General features: G+C 45.3%; 2 protein-coding genes across 2 annotated transcripts; both read left to right on the top strand.

Moving 5' to 3' along the window:
* Nucleotides 1-3193: 3193 nt before the first annotated feature.
* Nucleotides 3194-3613, top strand: LOC121842807 (amelogenin-like; the record flags this gene model as incomplete). The annotated part of the gene is made up of 1 exon (XM_042312562.1): nucleotides 3194-3613. A coding segment is annotated over one exon (420 nt), but the record flags the coding sequence as incomplete, so codon positions are not given.
* Nucleotides 3614-6634: 3021 nt separating this feature from the next.
* Nucleotides 6635-13628, top strand: LOC121842808 (ganglioside GM2 activator-like). The gene is made up of 4 exons (XM_042312563.1): nucleotides 6635-7098; nucleotides 7204-7356; nucleotides 11024-11206; nucleotides 12395-13628. Exons 1-4 carry the CDS (start codon nucleotides 6997-6999, stop codon nucleotides 12551-12553), a joined length of 597 nt encoding a protein of 198 aa, XP_042168497.1. The 5' UTR covers nucleotides 6635-6996; the 3' UTR covers nucleotides 12554-13628.
* The last annotated feature ends 244 nt before the right edge of the window (nucleotides 13629-13872 follow it).

The following is a 13872-nucleotide window of genomic DNA, read 5'->3' on the forward strand; positions in this document are numbered from 1 at the left end:
GGGACAGAGAGAGGGGGAGAGTGATAGAGGGGGAGAGAGGGAGAGCGAGAGTGATAGAGAGGGGAGAGAGGGGAGAGAGAGAGAGGGGGAGAGGAAGAGAGAGAGGGGGTGGAGAGCGAGAGAGGGAGACAGAGAGAGAGAGAGATTACAGTTAATAAACTGTCTGTCTGACTCATCATGTGACATTACAGTTAATAAACTGTCTGTCTGACTCATCATGTGACATTACAGTTAATGAACTGTCTGTCTGACTCATCATGTGACATTACAGTTAATGAACTGTCTGTCTGACTCATCATGTGACATTACAGTTAATAAACTATCTGTCTGACTCATCATGTGACATTACAGTTAATAAACTGTCTGTCTGACTCATCATGTGACATTACAGTTAATAAACTATCTGTCTGACTCATCATGTGACATTACAGTTAATAAACTGTCTGTCTGACTCATCATGTGACATTACAGTTAATAAACTGTCTGTCTGACTCATCATGTGACATTACAGTTAATGAACTGTCTGTCTGACTCATCATGTGACATTACAGTTAATAAACTATCTGTCTGACTCATCATGTGACATTACAGTTAATAAACTGTCTGTCTGACTCATCATGTGACATTACAGTTAATAAACTGTCTGTCTGACTCATCATGTGACATTACAGTTAATGAACTGTCTGTCTGACTCATCATGTGACATTACAGTTAATAAACTGTCTGTCTGACTCATCATGTGACATTACAGTTAATAAACTGTCTGTCTGACTCATCATGTGACATTACAGTTAATGAACTGTCTGTCTGACTCATCATGTGACATTACAGTTAATAAACTGTCTGTCTGACTCATCATGTGACATTACAGTTAATAAACTGTCTGACTCATCATGTGACATTACAGTTAATGAACTGTCTGTCTGACTCATCATGTGACATTACAGTTAATAAACTGTCTGTCTGACTCATCATGTGACATTACAGTTAATGAACTGTCTGTCTGACTCATCATGTGACATTACAGTTAATAAACTGTCTGTCTGACTCATCATGTGACATTACAGTTAATAAACTATCTGTCTGACTCATCATGTGACATTACAGTTAATAAACTGTCTGTGACTCATCATGTGACATTACAGTTAATAAACTGTCTGTCTGACTCATCATGTGACATTACAGTTAATGAACTGTCTGTCTGACTCATCATGTGACATTACAGTTAATAAACTGTCTGTCTGACTCATCATGTGACATTACAGTTAATGAACTGTCTGTCTGACTCATCATGTGACATTACAGTTAATAAACTGTCTGTCTGACTCATCATGTGACATTACAGTTAATAAACTGTCTGACTCATCATGTGACATTACAGTTAATGAACTGTCTGTCTGACTCATCATGTGACATTACAGTTAATAAACTGTCTGTCTGACTCATCATGTGACATTACAGTTAATGAACTGTCTGTCTGACTCATGTGACATTACAGTTAATAAACTGTCTGACTCATCATGTGACATTACAGTTAATAAACTGTCTGTCTGACTCATGTGACATTACAGTTAATGAACTGTCTGTCTGACTCATCATGTGACATTACAGTTAATAAACTGTCTGTCTGACTCATCATGTGACATTACAGTTAATAAACTGTCTGTCTGACTCATCATGTGACATTACAGTTAATAAACTGTCTGTCTGACTCATCATGTCACATTTTCTCAACAGGTTGATAGGTATACTGTGATTTACCAGCCAATAATATAACAAGAAGTTTCCAACTTCATCATGTGACATTTTGATATGGAATGACACCAAAACGTCCTTCACGTACAAAATAATTAACAGGAGGGTTCTGTAGATACGTGCAGTGGTATTCAAGACTGTCAAGGCCACGCTGTAAGGACGCATGGCTTCACAGCTGGAGCCAGGTGGTAGAGACAGGATAGGGGCTAGAGAGATGTTTTGTTAAATCCTCTTTTGTACAGTTTAGTATGAGTTTAGTGTGAGTGATTTCCTAATGGCAGAGAGAGGTTGGAAGAGGAGAGACACGAGTGACGAAAGATCAGCTCAGACAATCAAGGAAGGTGCAAGATGAGACTTGGTCATGCATCCCAAATGGCACCCCATTCCCTATTTAGTGCACTGCTTTACTTATAGTACTACACAATATTAGGGAACAGGGTACCATTTGGGACGCGGATTTGGGACGCCAGAGAGAGGAGCCTGTCTGTTACACCCTGTCCTACCGTCTGTCTGAGTGACTGAGAAAAGAGGTTGACTGTTTGATAACATCACAGATGTGCTTACGCTCCAACAGAACTCATACAGGCCTATAGCGGTCTGGCTAATCTTGATTAGCTCATTTGTTTGTGTTTATTGTAGAGGCTTAGTCCTGCATAAAATAGAAAACACAGAATGAACTGCTCTTACACTATAGCTAGTCTGGCTACAGCTTTAGCTCATATTGAGAATGAGAACTGACAACAGCAACACCAGGCAGTTGGATGTGTGCCAGACAACCTTAATCTGTGTCCAAAATGGCACCCAACTTCCAATATAGTGCACTACTGTTGACTAGAGCACTATGGGGGACGGTCAAAAGTATTGCATTATATAAGGAATGGAGCGCCATTTCAGACACAGGCATGGTCTTGTTGGGGTTTGTTGGTGTTTATAGAGCATATACGCCCTTTTGTGGCGCATCTCAATGCAAGAGGTGTCACTGTAGTCCCTGGTTCGAAACCAGGATGCATCACAGCCGGCAGTGATTGGGAGTCCCACAGGGAGGCGCATAATTGGCCCAGCCGGATTTGGCTGGGGGGTAGGACGTCATTGTAAATAAGAATTTGTTCTTAACTGACTTGCATAGTTAAATAAAGGTTAAATAAAGAGATATATACCTGTATTAAAACAGTGAGCATCAGCATACATTCCTAACATCATACAGCCCTACCATCCCTACCAGCCCCACTAGCCCTACCAGCCCTACCATCCCTACCAGCTGTACCATCCCTACCATCCCTGCCAGCCCTACCATCCCTACCAGCCCTACCAGCCCTACCATCCCTACCATCCCTACCAGCCCTACCATCCCTACCATCCCTACCAGCCCTACCAGCCCTACCAGCCCTACCAGCCCCACTAGCCCTACCAGCCCTACCAGCCCCACCATCCCTACCAGCCCTACCAGCCCCACCAGCCCCACCAGCCCTACAAGCCCTACCAGCCCTACAAGCCCCACCAGCCCTACCAGCCCTACCAGCCCTACAAGCCCCACCAGGCCTACAAGCCCTACCAGCCCTACAAGCCCCACCAGGCCTACAAGCCCTACCAGCCCTACCAGCCCTACCAGCCCCACCAGCCCCACCAGCCCTACCAGGCCTACCGGCCCTACAAGCCCCACCAGCCCTACCAGCCCTACCTGCCCTACCAGCCCTACAAGGCCCACCAGCCCTACCAGCCCTACCAGCCCTACAAGCCCTACAAGCCCTACCAGCCCTACCAGCCCTACCAGCACTACCAGCCCTACCAGCCCCACCAGCCTTACCAGCCCCACCAGCCCTACAAGCCCTACCAGCCCTACCAGCCATACCAGCCCTAGTACATGGTGTTACAGCCCTACCAGCCCTACCAGCCCTACCAGTCCTAGTTTATGGTGTCCCTGCCCTACCAGCCCTACCAGCCCCTAGTACATGGTGTTCCAGCCCTACCAGCCCCTAGTACATGGTGTCCTTGCCCTACCAGCCCTACCAGCCCCTAGTACATGGTGTCCCTGCCCTACCAGCCCTACCAGCCCCTAGTACATGGTGTTTCTGCCCTACCAGCCCTAGTACATGGTGTTCCAGCTCTACCAGCCCTACCAGCCTTAGTACATGGTGTTACAGCCCTACCATCCCTACCAGCCCCTAGTACATGGTATTCAAGCCCTACCATCCCTACCAGCCCCTAGTACATGGTGTTCCAGCCCTACCAGCCCCTAGTACATGGTGTTCCAGCCCTACCAGCCCTACCAGCCCCTAGTACATGGTGTTCCAGCCCTACCAGCCCTACCATCCCTACCAGCCCTACCAGCCCTACCAGCTCTACCAGCCCTAGTACATGGTGTCCCAGCCCTACCAGCCCCACCAGCCCTACCAGTTCTACCAGCCCTAGTACATGGTGTCCCAGCCCTACCAGCCCTACCAGCCCTTCCAGCTCTACCAGCTCTACCAGCCCTACCAGCTCTAGTACATGGTGTTTCTGCCCTACCAGCTCTAGTACATGGTGTTCCAGTCCTACCAGCCCTAGTACATGGTGTTCCAGCCCTACCAGCCCTACCAGCTCTACCAGCCCTACCAGCCCCTAGTACATGGTGTTCCAGCCCTACCAGCCCTACCAGCCCCTAGTACATGGTGTTCCAGCCCTACCAGCCCTACCAGCCCCTAGTACATGGTGTTCCAGCCCTACCAGCCCTACCAGCACCTAGTACATGGTGTTCCAGTCCTACCAGCCCCTAGTACATGGTGTTCCAGCCCTACCAGCCCCTAGTACATGGTGTTCCAGCCCTACCAGCCCCTAGTACATGGTGTTCCAGCCCTACCAGCCCCTAGTACATGGTGTCCTTGCCCTACCAGCCCTACCAGCCCCTAGTACATGGTGTCCCTGCCCTACCAGCCCTACCAGCCCCTAGTACATGGTGTTTCTGCCCTACCAGCCCTAGTACATGGTGTTCCAGCCCTACCAGCTCTACCAGCCCTACCAGCTCTACCAGCCCTACCAGCCCTAGTACATGGTGTTACAGCCCTACCATCCCTACCAGCCCCTAGTACATGGTATTCAAGCCCTACCATCCCTACCAGCCCCTAGTACATGGTGTTCTAGCCCTACCAGCCCCTAGTACATGGTGTTCTAGCCCTACCAGCCCTACCAGCCCTTCCAGCTCTACCAGCCCTACCAGCTCTACCAGCCCTACCAGCTCTAGTACATGGTGTTTCTGCCCTACCAGCTCTAGTACATGGTGTTCCAGTCCTACCAGCCCTAGTACATGGTGTTCCAGCCCTACCAGCCCTACCAGCCCCTAGTACATGGTGTTCCAGCCCTACCAGCCCTACCAGCCCCTAGTACATGGTGTTCCAGCCCTACCAGCCCCTAGTACATGGTGTTCCAGTCCTACCAGCCTCTAGTACATGGTGTTCCAGTCCTACCAGCCTCTAGTACATGGTGTTCCAGTCCTACCAGCCCCTAGTACATGGAGTTCCAGCCCTACCAGCCCTACTAGCCCCTAGTACATGGTGTTCCAGCCCTACCAGCCCCTAGTAGATGGTGTTCCAGCCCTACCAGCCCCTAGTACATGGTGTTCCATCCCTACCAGCCCCTAGTACATGGTGTTCCATCCCTACCAGCCCCTAGTACATGGTGTTCCATCCCTACCAGCCCCTAGTACATGGTGTTCCATCCCTACCATGTCATGGAGAGGTGAGGCCATGCTGTGGTGTCCACAGAGAGGTGAGGCCATGTTGTGGTGTCCACAGAGAGGTGAGGCCATGTTGTGGTGTCCACAGAGAGGTGAGGCCATGTCGTGGTGTCCACAGAGAGGTGAGGCCATGTTGTCGTGGTGTCCACAGGAGAGGTGAGGCCATGTCGTGGTGTCCACAGAGAGGTGAGGCCATGTTGTGGTGTCCACAGAGAGGTGAGGCCATGTTGTGGTGTCCACAGAGAGGTGAGGCCATGTCGTGGTGTCCACAGAGAGGTGAGGCCATGTTGTGGTGTCCACAGGCCATGTCGTGGTGAGAGGTGAGGCCATGTTGTGGTGTCCACAGAGAGGTGAGGCCATGTTGTGGTGTCCACAGAGAGGTGAGGCCATGTTGTGGTGTCCACAGAGAGGTGAGGCCATGTTGAGGTGTCCACAGAGAGGTGAGGCCATGTCGTGGTGTCCACAGAGAGGTGAGGCCATGCCGTGGTGTCCACAGAGAGGTGAGGCCATGTCGTGGTGTCCACAGAGAGGTGAGGCCATGTCGTGGTGTCCACAGAGAGGTGAGGCCATGTTGTGGTGTCCACAGAGAGGTGAGGAAATTAGGACAACATTTCCATCTTGTGGAGAGAAGCAGATCAACAGTACTGTAGAATAAACTGGCCCATAGGCAAGTCCACTACTATAGGCTAGAAAGCCAGTGTAGGTATTCAGAGTGTTGTCTTCAAAATACAGTGCCTCAGGCTAGCAACAAATTAAGCCTATCCCATGGGTTTAGCTGCAATGCCAAATGCTTGTTTTGGAACTTGGATGGGATACTAATGGATGTCAGTTATGTGTGGCTACTTGCCGAAGGTATCACAAAATCTGCATTTTCTCTATATTGTGGACAGGTTATGGTCTAGATTTGTTCACGAAAGCCTGTACCACAATTTGTTAATCTAAAAATTAAAGATCAATTTCCTTATTGTAGGTATCAAGTGAAAATTTTTATTGATTACCAAAACTAATACATCCGGTAAGTATGCTTCTGACTGTGGGAAGATCTCACTTGCATACTCCTCGCGTCCTCTCTTCTCTCTCCTCGCCTCCTTCTCAAACTCCATTGGATGAGAGAGCCAGAGGTTCCGCCCAATTTGACCTTCTCCTCCAATGCGGTTTGAGAAGGAGGCGAGGAAAGAATTTGCGAGGAGATAGATATTGAGATTTATCATTTGTATTTGCGCCTCCTTTATTTCTATAGGAAATTGGTCTTTAATCTCCTTTATTTATATAAAGGAGGCGCAAATACAAATAGGAAAATCTCAGTATCTGTTCCTCGCGAAGTCTGCCACGAGCCTCGGGAGTGATTTGATAAACACGGAAGTGAGACTGAACTTCATGGAAACAAATATTTACCGCACCGTCTCAACGTGTTGTGTCGCAGTCATTCTCGATTCGTTTTAGCTGTGCACGGTCTTAGTTTACGCGCTTTCTGTTGTTATCTTGAATTAACCCTAATTATTTCTAGTTCAGTTGTAGATTAGTTGAGCACGATGAAAAATGTTATTGTTATTAATGTGATAATGCTATGCATTGGAATGCAGGTGAATTGCGCTTTGGATTTCGAGAAAACGCGCACAGCATATACTGTGAAGGTGAGTGAAATATCTTTATTTTTATTCAAATGTTGTTCATTAACCTACTCTATCATTTCATCATGTTTATTACAGTAACATAGACTATTCAATATTCTTGTACAGATCTTTGGGTTCTCATGGGAGAACTGCGGTAAGCCAGACGACCCAGCGGTTCTGAAGACCCTAACCCTGTCCCCGGACCCCATCACAGTTCCAGGGGACCTAAAAGCCAGTGCGTCCGGGAACACAACCGTCGAGCTGGCCGCTCCCCTCGCTGTGAGTACTAAGCATGCACCAAGGGCCTCCTCTTCAAATACTAAAATTAGATATTGAATGCTATTTGATTACTCATAAAGTATACTTGTTTGTTAAAGTTTTTGTAATTAACCAACCATTAGTTTTCGAGGTAGGCATATGGTATTGCCTGTCTTCAATATATACATACAGTATATACATAGCCACAGGAAGTGAGGGTGCTGCAGCACCCCCTGAATAATCAGAATAATAACAAAAATCTTTATATATATATATATATTTATTTTTACAAATGTAGTGCACTGGGCCTTTACTGGTCCTGTATAAGCAGAGATATAGACATCTGTAGCACTGGGCAAAAAAAGGTAGTTATATAGTTAAGAACACCCCCGCCCCCAAACTACTTCCTGTGGCTATACAGTACATATTTATACAAATAAAAGTCATTTAGCAGATGCTCTTATCCAGAGCGACTTACAGGAGCAATTAGGGTGAAGTGCCTTGTTCACGGGGCACATCGAGAGATTTCACCTAGTTGGTTTGGGGATTCGAACCAGCGACCTTTCAGTTACTGGCCCGACGCTCTTAACCACTATATAGAATGAATAGGCTCTTCTTGGATTAAAATGGTCACAATCAAAGCAAGTTTGAAACACTATAGTCCTACTTCCTCCTGAAAACTTACCAACAGTGAATTGAAAGCTATTACTTTGCCATATCAGTCTGTAGGCCTATTCAGCCATGTGATAGCCTATTCCACTTTGTCTGTGTGTGTGTCAATTGTTGGCTCTGGGTTTTTCTGTGTGGCTCTGGGTTCTTCTGGGTGGCTCTGGGTTCTTCTGGGTGGCTCTGGGTTCTTCTGGGTGGCTCTGGGTTCTTCTGGGTGGCTCTGGGTTCTTCTGGGTGGCTCTGGGTTCTTCTGGGTGGCTCTGGGTTCTTCTGCGTGGCTCTGGGTTCTTCTGCGTGGCTCTGGGTTCTTCTGGGTGGCTCTGGGTTCTTCTGGGTGGCTCTGGGTGGCTCTGGGTTCTTCTGGGTTCTTCTGGGTGGCTCTGGGTGGCTCTGGGTGGCTCTGGGTTCTTCTGGGTGGCTCTGGGTAGAGTGTTGTTAAACAGGTAGAAACTTGGCTGGGGAGGTATGTCTGACTCAAGGCTGAGCTTCATGTGAGCAGCTCACCACATAAATGCCTGCTCTGCTGCACTAATGGCCCAAATAGATATATAATATACAGTAGACTTCCTGATTCAATGCTCACCCTTAAAATGCAGAGTTCACAAGAGAAGGGATGGTATTGAGAGTGGTGATGGCAATGTTCTGATTAAGAATGCGTTAATGTAATATTGTTGTGTTTTTTTGCAAAAGACAGCTTTCACATACTGGACATTCTGTTGTTCCCAACTTGTATTGGTTTAGTTGATGCAATACAGAGAAGACTGACTTGACTGTTCTTCCCCCGAAATCAATCACGTAGATCAGTGTCAGATTTTTTTTCTCTCTAACATCGGTGACATCATTGCAAGGGAGGAATAGAACCGTTTCTGCTCTGCTGTAAACAACTAGGGTGCAACGTCCAAGTCAAGAATAGCCTGACATTAGACACGTTTTTCAAAACATCCCAGTTAACATGTGGTATGTGGTCTGATATACCACGGCTGTCAGCCAATCAGCATTTAGGGCTCGAACCACCCAGGTTATAACAGCATTTTGTCCATAGGTAAACGTAACCTTGTGATGGCCTATTTTATGGATAGGCGTACTGTTACTGTAGCCTACTGTGTTGATCCAGACATCCCAGTTAACTGGTCCTCTCCCCCTACTGTATTTATTTATTTATTTTGCTCCTTTGCACCCCATTATTTCTCTCTACTTTGCACATTCTTCCACTGCACATCTACCATTCCAGTGTTTTACTTGCTATATTGTATTTACTTTGCCACCATGGGCTTTGTATTGCCTTTACCTCCCTTATCTCACCTCATTTGCTCACTTTGTATGTATTATTTTTCTACTGTATTATTGACTGTATGTTTGTTTTACTCCATGTGTAACTCTGTGTTGTCGTATGTGTCAAACTGCTTTGCTTTATCTTGGCCAGGTCGCAGTTGTAAATGAGAACTTGTTCTCAACTTTCCTACCTGGTTAAATAAAGGGGAAATAAAAGAAATAAAAATATACAGTCAAAAGTTTGGACATGCTGACTCATTCAAGGGTTTTTCTTTATTTTTTACTATTTCTACATTGCAGAATAAGAGTGACAACGTCAACAATGAAATAACACATATGGAATCATGTAGTAACCAAAAAAGTGTTTAAACAAATCAAAATATATTTGAGATTCTTCAAAGTAACCACCCTTTGCCTGGATGAGAGCTTTGCACACTCTTGGAATTCTCTCAACCAGCTTCATGAGGTAGTCACCTGGAAAGCTTTTCCAACAGTCTTGAAGGAGTTCCCACATATGCTGAGTACTTGTTAGCTGCTTTTCCTTCACTCTGTGGTCCAGCTCATCCCAAACCATCTCAATTGGGTTGAAGTCGGGTGATGCAGTACTCCATCACTCTCATTCTTGGTCAAATAGCCCTTACACAGCCTGGAGGTGTGTTTTGGATCATTGCCCTGTTGAAAAATCAAATTATAGTCCCACTAAGCACAAATCAGATGGGATGGTGTATCGCTGCAGAATGCTGGTTAAGTGTGTCTTGAATTCTAAATACATCACTGACAGAGTCACCAGCAAAGCACCCCTACACCATCACACCTCCTCCATGCTTCACAGTGGGAACCACACATGCAGAGATCATATGTTCTCCTACTCTGCGTCTCACAAAGCCACGGCGGTTGGAACCAAAAATGTCACATTTGGACATCAGACCAAAGGACAGATTTCCACTGGTCTAATGTCGATTGCTCGTGGTTCTTGACCCATCAAGTCTCTTCTTATTGATGTCCTTTGTAGTGGTTTCTTTGCAGCAATTCAACCATGAAGGCCTGATTCACACAGTCTCCTCTGGCTGCAATCTGAGGTGCAGTTAATTGCCGATTTCTGAGGCTGGTAACTAATGACTTTGTCCTCTACAGCAGAGGTAACTCTGGTTCTTCCTTTCCTGTGGCGGTCCTGGTGAGAGCCAGTTTCATCATAGCGCTTGATGGTTTTTGCGACTGCACTTGTTGAAACGTTCAAAGTTCTTGAAATGTTCTGTATTGACTGACCTTCATGTCTTAAAGTAATGATGGACTGTCATTTCTCTTGGCTTATTTGAGCTGTTCTTAACATCATATGAACTTGGTCTCTTACCAACTAGGGCTTTATTCTGTATACTCCCCATACCTTGTCACAACCCAACTGATTGGCTCAAATGCATTAAGAAGGAAAGAAATTCCACAAATTAACTTTTTTAACAAGGCACACCTGTTAATTGAAATGCATTCCAGGTGACTACCTCATGAAGCTGGTTGAGAGAATGCCAAGAATATGCAAAGCTGTCGTCAAGGCAAAGGGTGGTTACTTTGTAGAATCTCAAATATAAAATATATTTTGATTTGTTTAACACTTTTTTTTTTTTTTTTTTTGGTTACTACATGATTCCATATGTGTTATTTCATAGTTTTGATGTCTTCACTATTATTCTATTCCCTTGAATGAGTAGGTGTGTCCAAACCTTTGACTGGTGCTGTATTTCTCTCCTCTTAGGTGAACGTGACACTGGAGAAGGAGGTGGCAGGGTTCTGGGTCAAGGTGCCGTGTGTGGAAGAGATCGGGAGCTGCCACTACGCAGACGGCTGTGACCTGCTCAACCAGCTGATACCGCCAGGACAGGACTGTCCTGAACCTCTTCACACCTACGGCATCCCCTGCCACTGTCCCTTTAAAGCTGTGAGTCTATACTGTAGTCCATCCCCTGCCACTGTCCCTTTAAAGCTGTGAGTCTATACTGTAGTCCATCCCCTGTCCCTTTAAAGCTGGGAGTCTATACTGTAGTCCATCCCCTGCCACTTTAAAGCTGGGAGTCTATACTGTAGTCCATCCCCTGTCCCTTTAAAGCTGGGAGTCTATATTGTAGTCCATCCCCTGCCCCTTTAAAGCTGTGAGTCTATACTGTAGTCCATCCCCTGTCACTTTAAAGCTGGGAGTCTATATTGTAGTCCATCCCCTGCCCCTTTAAAGCTGTGAGTCTATATTGTAGTCCATCCCCTGTCCCTTTAAAGCTGGGAGTCTATACTGTAGTCCATCCCCTGTCACTTTAAAGCTGGGAGTCTATATTGTAGTCCATCCCCTGCCCCTTTAAAGCTGGGAGTCTATACTGTAGTCCATCCCCTGTCACTTTAAAGCTGTGAGTCTATATTGTAGTCCATCCCCTGTCCCTTTAAAGCTGTGAGTCTTATCGTTTATGCTTGTGTTCATTTAGGGCACAATCATTTGAAACTGTTTTGCAATGACAAATGATCACGGCCGTTTCTTAATGGACAGGTCCTGTTAGTCCCTCTATAAGCCTGTCTGTCCATTTTCTTCCGTTTGTTGCCTTTTGAACCCACCCCCAAGAAAGAACCTGTTCCTCCAGTGGTCAATGCTTAGGCTTACTTCCCTCTTTTGTATTCTGCTCAGTGCAATGTGGTGAATGTCTGTTGATAGCACTGTGAATGATTGGTACCAGAGTGTTTGTTTGTTGAACAGCAGCTAGCCAAACAACACAGTAAAAAAAAAACGTTCTCTGAATGTTTTCAACATGTGCACTTAACGTTCTGTTGCTCAGTACTCATTCTGTTTTTCTCAAAGATCATTTTTTCTGTTTACTCAATTCGTGTCTATTGGGCTCAAATGACCTATTTTCTGTCTCCTAAGGGGGCATACCTTTTCTATACAGTAAAACATGCTTCACTCTAAGGCTGTGTCCCAAATGACACCCTATTTCTAAATATACAGTACTTTGACCAAGGTGCACTACCCTTGAAAAGAGCCCTATGGGCCTTGGTCATAAGTAGTGCACTATCTAGGGAATAGGATGCCATTCGGGACATAGTGAAAGTGTATTGGTTAAAACCTCTATTTCCTGTCTGTTCTAAGGGGATGTACACGCTACCAGAGTCAGACTTCTACCTCCCTGACATTGACCTACCCTATTGGCTGACCAACGGACACTACAGGGTACAGGGAGTACTGGGAGCTATGGGGAAAGAACTGGGCTGCCTCAAAATCACCTTTGCTGTCCACTCTAATAACTAAACAATGGATAAACGACCTCTTTACACTCTAGTTGAATGGAGGCTACAGGGAACATAAATGTGCCATTCAGTGAGCTGCGATACTGAACCTTTTTGTCTTCTTTATTCTCACGGGAACTTCTGCTCTCATCTCTTCTCATCTCATCAAACTGCCAATTGAGAACGGGGCCTGTATAGACAAAGTCTCTCTGAGTAGGAGTACTGATCAGTTTTACCTTTACAATCGTAATGAATAGGAGGGTGGACCTGATCCTAGATCAGCACTCTGAGATACTTTGTGGATACTGGCCCTGTACCAAACAAGCAGTAACTGAGCTGCTACTGTAGTTTAGGATATGATTCAGTCGACTCACTTTCAGGTCAAACAGTTGAGTGATTTGCATGGCTTCCTACTGTACTGCTATGAACTTGTCGTCACCTGTTTGATTATTTTCACAATGTTTTACACTGTCTTTTTTTATACAGAATGAATTTGATTAGATTCCTTGTCAAGGGTGAATGGCCGTGGGTATGCTTCTATTGCTCATTGGCTTCTACCCTAGGTAAGGTGCTGGTCACATGACTAGGGAGTTTTTATTGTGCCATAGTCGTTTCTGGCTGACTCTTACTGTGTCATTCGTTTTTGGTTCTATGGATTGTAATGCTACTTCCTGTTAGTGGTGACACTTGATTTTAGAACCCCTGGGAATATATTGTTCTTCCTGTTTTGTGTACTGATCTGTTTTTTTCTGAAGGTGTTTTATTGTTGACATATTAGTGCCTAAGTAGACCTGCTGGAATTGAGGTCTACGAATCAAGTGCGACTGTGTGATGTTTCAAAGGGAAATGGGATTAATACAGACAATCAATTCCCTCCTTATAATACCAAAAGCCTAATCCCATTCTATAACCAGTTAAAGTGGTCTTAAATCAAAATTCAAATGAAATGGTAATCAAGTATCAAAGTTTTTAGGAATCAACATGAAAAATTGCACCTTGATTATTTAGAAATGACATTGCTTACAACTGTAACAAATCAGCATTGCTGGCCAATATTTCACTGTAAAAGCCTTTTTAAAATAAAATAGTATCCTATATGTTGGTAAGTCTGTTGTTTTCTGAAATGCATGACTGTATTTTTCAATTGTGATTTGAGCTTCTGCAGTTTCACAGGATGGACACAGGATGGCGCTAGTGGTTAAATGTTGATAACATGACATTGGGTCATGGGAGATTGAGACTTATTCCTGGCTTCAGTCTACCAACTTCTTTGGTAGTTTCTTGAAAAGATGCCATGCAAATTATGTGGAGTTGTGTGAAGTACTGTAATTTGATTACTTA

This window comes from Oncorhynchus tshawytscha, unplaced genomic scaffold (assembly GCF_018296145.1).
Source record: "Oncorhynchus tshawytscha isolate Ot180627B unplaced genomic scaffold, Otsh_v2.0 Un_contig_14253_pilon_pilon, whole genome shotgun sequence".
NCBI classification, from domain to species: domain Eukaryota; kingdom Metazoa; phylum Chordata; class Actinopteri; order Salmoniformes; family Salmonidae; genus Oncorhynchus; species Oncorhynchus tshawytscha.

What these genes read in the sequence shown, in the direction of transcription:
- LOC121842808 (XM_042312563.1), top strand. Translation starts at nt 6,997, where the DNA reads ATGAAAAATGTTATTGTTATTAATGTGATAATGCTATGCATTGGAATG. An exon ending in AGCTGGCCGCTCCCCTCGCT is followed by an intron (nt 7,357 to 11,023) that starts GTGAGTACTAAG and finishes CTCTCCTCTTAG; the next exon opens with GTGAACGTGACACTGGAGAA. An exon ending in GCCACTGTCCCTTTAAAGCT is followed by an intron (nt 11,207 to 12,394) that starts GTGAGTCTATAC and finishes GTCTGTTCTAAG; the next exon opens with GGGATGTACACGCTACCAGA.